This window comes from Arachis duranensis, chromosome 4 (genome assembly GCF_000817695.3).
Source record: "Arachis duranensis cultivar V14167 chromosome 4, aradu.V14167.gnm2.J7QH, whole genome shotgun sequence".
NCBI classification, from domain to species: domain Eukaryota; kingdom Viridiplantae; phylum Streptophyta; class Magnoliopsida; order Fabales; family Fabaceae; genus Arachis; species Arachis duranensis.
The window spans coordinates 16,423,728-16,427,782 of NC_029775.3; the positions used below are offsets into that span (position 1 = coordinate 16,423,728).

At 34.9% G+C, this 4,055-nt stretch overlaps 2 protein-coding genes across 2 annotated transcripts; both read left to right on the forward strand.

The window, feature by feature from the left end:
• The first annotated feature begins 2,286 nt into the window (after window positions 1–2,286).
• LOC107483546 (uncharacterized) lies at window positions 2,287–2,967 on the forward strand. Its single transcript, XM_016104168.1, has one exon. The coding sequence runs from the start codon at window positions 2,287–2,289 to the stop codon at window positions 2,965–2,967; it is 681 nt and encodes a 226-aa protein (XP_015959654.1).
• A 60-nt stretch (window positions 2,968–3,027) lies between these two features.
• On the forward strand, window positions 3,028–3,750 carry LOC107483545 (uncharacterized). The gene has a single exon (XM_016104167.1). It carries the CDS (start codon window positions 3,028–3,030, stop codon window positions 3,748–3,750), a length of 723 nt encoding a protein of 240 aa, XP_015959653.1.
• Window positions 3,751–4,055: the final 305 nt, after the last annotated feature.

Below are 4,055 nucleotides of genomic sequence, written 5' to 3' on the forward strand. Positions count from 1 at the left end.
TTTTATTTTTGCTACTGGATCATATTTTTCACTGTGATTTACTATGTTATATATATTTACATAACATAGTCAAGTAAATTGTTTTTTTTATTTCGTTTAATTTTAATTTTGTACTCACTTTTTCTTAACTTGACTATATTTTTAATTATACACTTGTTAAAATAAATACTAAATTTTATTAAATATTTACAAATAAAAAAATTATTTTTTATTAATCATAACATTTTTTATTAAAATAAAAATAATATTTAATTAATCAAAATACATATGTATAAACTTTTTTTTATAAGTAATTTCTCAAAGTTTCTTAAACCAAAAGACATATTAAATACAATTACATATGAAAGAAAAAAAACATTATTTATGTTTTTTTTAAATAATCATAATATCACTTCTAAATTAATAATACTATTTTTTAATTATATTTTTTATTTTCTTTTAAAATTACTTTCAATCTTTATTTGTTATATCAGCATCCTTGTATTTTTGTTAGATTCATAAAGACTGTGAATAATTTTGTAAAAAAATAAAAATATATAATTAAAAAATAATATTATAAATCTAAATGTGACATTATGATTTTTTTTTCTCTTTAATATTTCTGTTCTAAAATAAATATAAACATAGTATGTATACATGACTGCTTGAAATAAATGCTACTTTCTACAATTAGACTATCTTTAAATTTTTTTGGTTGACCATGTAAAATTCTTTATTTTAAATTAAGTATCAAAATTACATTCGTAATTTTAAATCTATTTCAAGTATAGACTAACAATATAATGTAATAGGATTGTAGGCTAATGTAAATAATTATTAGTAATCTCAAAACTCTATATATTATACTCTCAACGACTAATAATTACGTAATATATTAAATAAAAATTGAAGTTAATGCTAATATATTTTATATAGAAAATATAATTCGTATGTTAATTTTGTATTTTAAATTTGAGTCACAAGATTAAAAGAAAAAAAATTCAAAGAAAATAATTTCTATGGTGAATCCTTCTCCTCTCACTTATTAAAATTTAAGAATCATACTTGATTGGTTTTGATTTTTTTTTAAAAAAATTATATGAAAATATAAATAGTGAAAATAAAATCAGATGAACTATATACATTTTACGATAATTGGATAATCATGTTTTAATGAATGAGGTTATGTTTTAATGAATGAGGTTGTGTTATTAGAATTACTGGAATTTTTATTTTAATTTATTAACTCTTAAATTTCATGCATCATATAATTTTTTTTAATATCAAATAGGAAATGCGATGACAAGATCTCTCCGGCTAACATTTAATTTGTAGAAAAAAGTGACAAAACAAAATTTGATGCAGAGATCTCTAAATTATTTATAAAGATGTTGTTATATATATGTACTCATAACTTCTAATAACATGACTTCTAATAACATGATATGTTAAATAAAAACGAATGTTATTGATAGGTTATGTACTACACCTTCATAAAGTCGGATAAGATCGAACAATATTTCGGCTCGACAGATCAATTTAAGCAAATCCTATCCCGTAGATCTCGGATTCAAATTTTCCCACTTAATCTCGGACTACAACAAACAAGAATCACGGAGACTAACGGACCACTAAACGAGCAAATCACGTTATAAAGCCAGGTCAAGGAATTAAACAATACACAAGAAAAATAAACCTAGTACACTCATCGAAGCATTATTCATTCTCATCCACTTTTACTCAATCTTTTATTCTACTGACTTGGGCGTCGGAGACCCTTTTGCAGGTACCACGCTCGGGTCCAAATTCTTGAGGATACAACCCAACCAGCTTAGATCGTCGGGCTTATCTCAACCGATAGGAAATCGACGTACAGCTCGACACCGGTATTCGCACAAGAACATTTGGCGCCCACCGTGGGACAGAATAGTCCAACTTCGCCCATGATCACTCTTATTCTCAACTCATCTGCATCTACCTTTGTGCTCATTTTTCCTTGCAGGAAGGACATTATGATCGATCATTCGGAAACTCAACAACCCCCCCCGAACTAATGCCGATCTCACGGCCGCAAATGCTGCACTCCTAGCAGAAAATCAGCGGATGGCCGAATTACTGGCGGCAATGCAAAACAACGGAGATCGGAAGGTCGATAGCAAAAGGACAAACGCTGAACAGCACGAAGAGCATCAGTCGGAGTCCAACGCTAAGACAGGAGAGACTCCCCCTAAGACCGGGAGGCGATGAGCTAATCCGTTCTCCGAGGAGATATTGAGTTATAAAATGCCTCAGAACTTTACACTCCCGATGACCCTGACACCATATAAGGGGATCAGGGACCCTAAAGTCCATGTCACCAAGTTCGAGTCCATGATGTTCTTCAACAGTGATTGTGACCCCATTTTATGCCGATTTTTTCCTACTTTTTTAGACGGAGCAGCTTTATTATGGTTTTTTAAGTTGCCTGCAGGGTCCATAACCAGCTTTGACGAATTCGCCAAGATGTTCATCAATCATTTTGCAGCATCAAAAATCTATGTGAGAGACCCGGATTATCTCAGCACGATCAGGCAAGGACAGCATGAAAGCCTAAAGGATTACATGACGCGCTTCACCACGGCAGCCATGGAAATCCCCGACTTGAACCCTGAAGTGCAATTGCATGCCATCAAAAGCGGCCTCCGACCAGGGAAGTTCCAGGAAGCCATAGCTGTAGCCAAACCAAAGACATTAGAGGAATTCCGAGACAAGGCCACGGGACAAATTGAAATAGAGAAACTGCGTGAAACACGAAGGAATGAAAAACCACCACCACGAAAAGACGATGACAAGCCGAGCAGGTCTAATATTAAAGATCATAGAAAAACTCTTAAACTAAATCCAAAATTTGATTCTTATACTAGGTTTAACACAAGAAGAGAGGACATAATAAAGGACATATTACACAATAGGCTCATAAAGCCACCAGTTAAAGCAGGAACATACTAAGACCAAAAGTACATAGACAAAGGGAAGCATTGCGCATTCCACCAGAAATTTGGCCACACCATGGACAAGTGTGTGGCAGCTAAGGACCTATTGGAAATATTGGCAAGACAGGGGCTACTGGACAAATACATCAGCTCCAGGAATCAGAAGGAGACAACTGACATGAACAAGCCAAAGTATAGCTCGAAACGCAGAGAAAAAGGAACATGGCGGGACCCAGTAGAAACCCCCACCTCCAAAGGGATCATAAACTACATCTCAGGAGGTTTCGTTGGAGGAGGAATAACAAACACATCAAGGAAGCGAAGTTACAGAGCCATGATGACAATGGAAGGAACTCAGCAGAACTCTCCCATTCTGACCTCCTCGGCCAACGTCAGTTTCAGTGCTTCTGACTTCAAATCAAGAACCCCAAACTTAGACGACCCAGTAGTAATCTCATTAAGTATGGGAGAACTGACTGTCAAAAAGGTGTTACACGATCCAGGAAGCAGTGCCGATGTCTTGTTCTACTCCACGTTCAAGAAGATGCAATTAAGCGATAAGTCACTACAGCCATCAGGAGGAGAACTGGCAGGTTTCTCGGGCGAAAGAGTCCCCATATCAGGTTATGTCTGGATGAGGACGACATTAGGAGAACTCCCAAACTCCAAAACACTGGACATCCAATTTCTAGTGGTCGACTGTGTTAGCCTTTATAATATCATTTTGGGACGTCCATCCCTTAACTCTTTTGGAGCCATTGTTTCCACCATTCATTTGTATGTCAAGTTCCCTTTGTAGGATGACAAAATAGCAACAGTCCACGCTAACCACAAAGAAGCCAGACAGTGCTACAATGCAAGCTTAAAAAAGATCAAAAAGGAAGCCATTCCGAGGATTAATTTAGTATACAATTCGGAGCACATCCCGCGCCTGACCGAAATGGACCCTAGGGACGATCACAGTCATCCTTCTCCAATAGACGATCTCGAAAAATTAGATTTAAATACAGAAAATCAATACACTAACATCAGATAAGCTTTTTTTGCAGAAACAAAACAACATCTGCAGAGCATTTTGAAAGCCGATGCCGATTTATTTGCCTG

What these genes read in the sequence shown, in the direction of transcription:
- LOC107483545 (XM_016104167.1), top strand. Translation starts at nt 3,028, where the DNA reads ATGGACAAGTGTGTGGCAGCTAAGGACCTATTGGAAATATTGGCAAGA.
- LOC107483546 (XM_016104168.1), top strand. Translation starts at nt 2,287, where the DNA reads ATGACCCTGACACCATATAAGGGGATCAGGGACCCTAAAGTCCATGTC.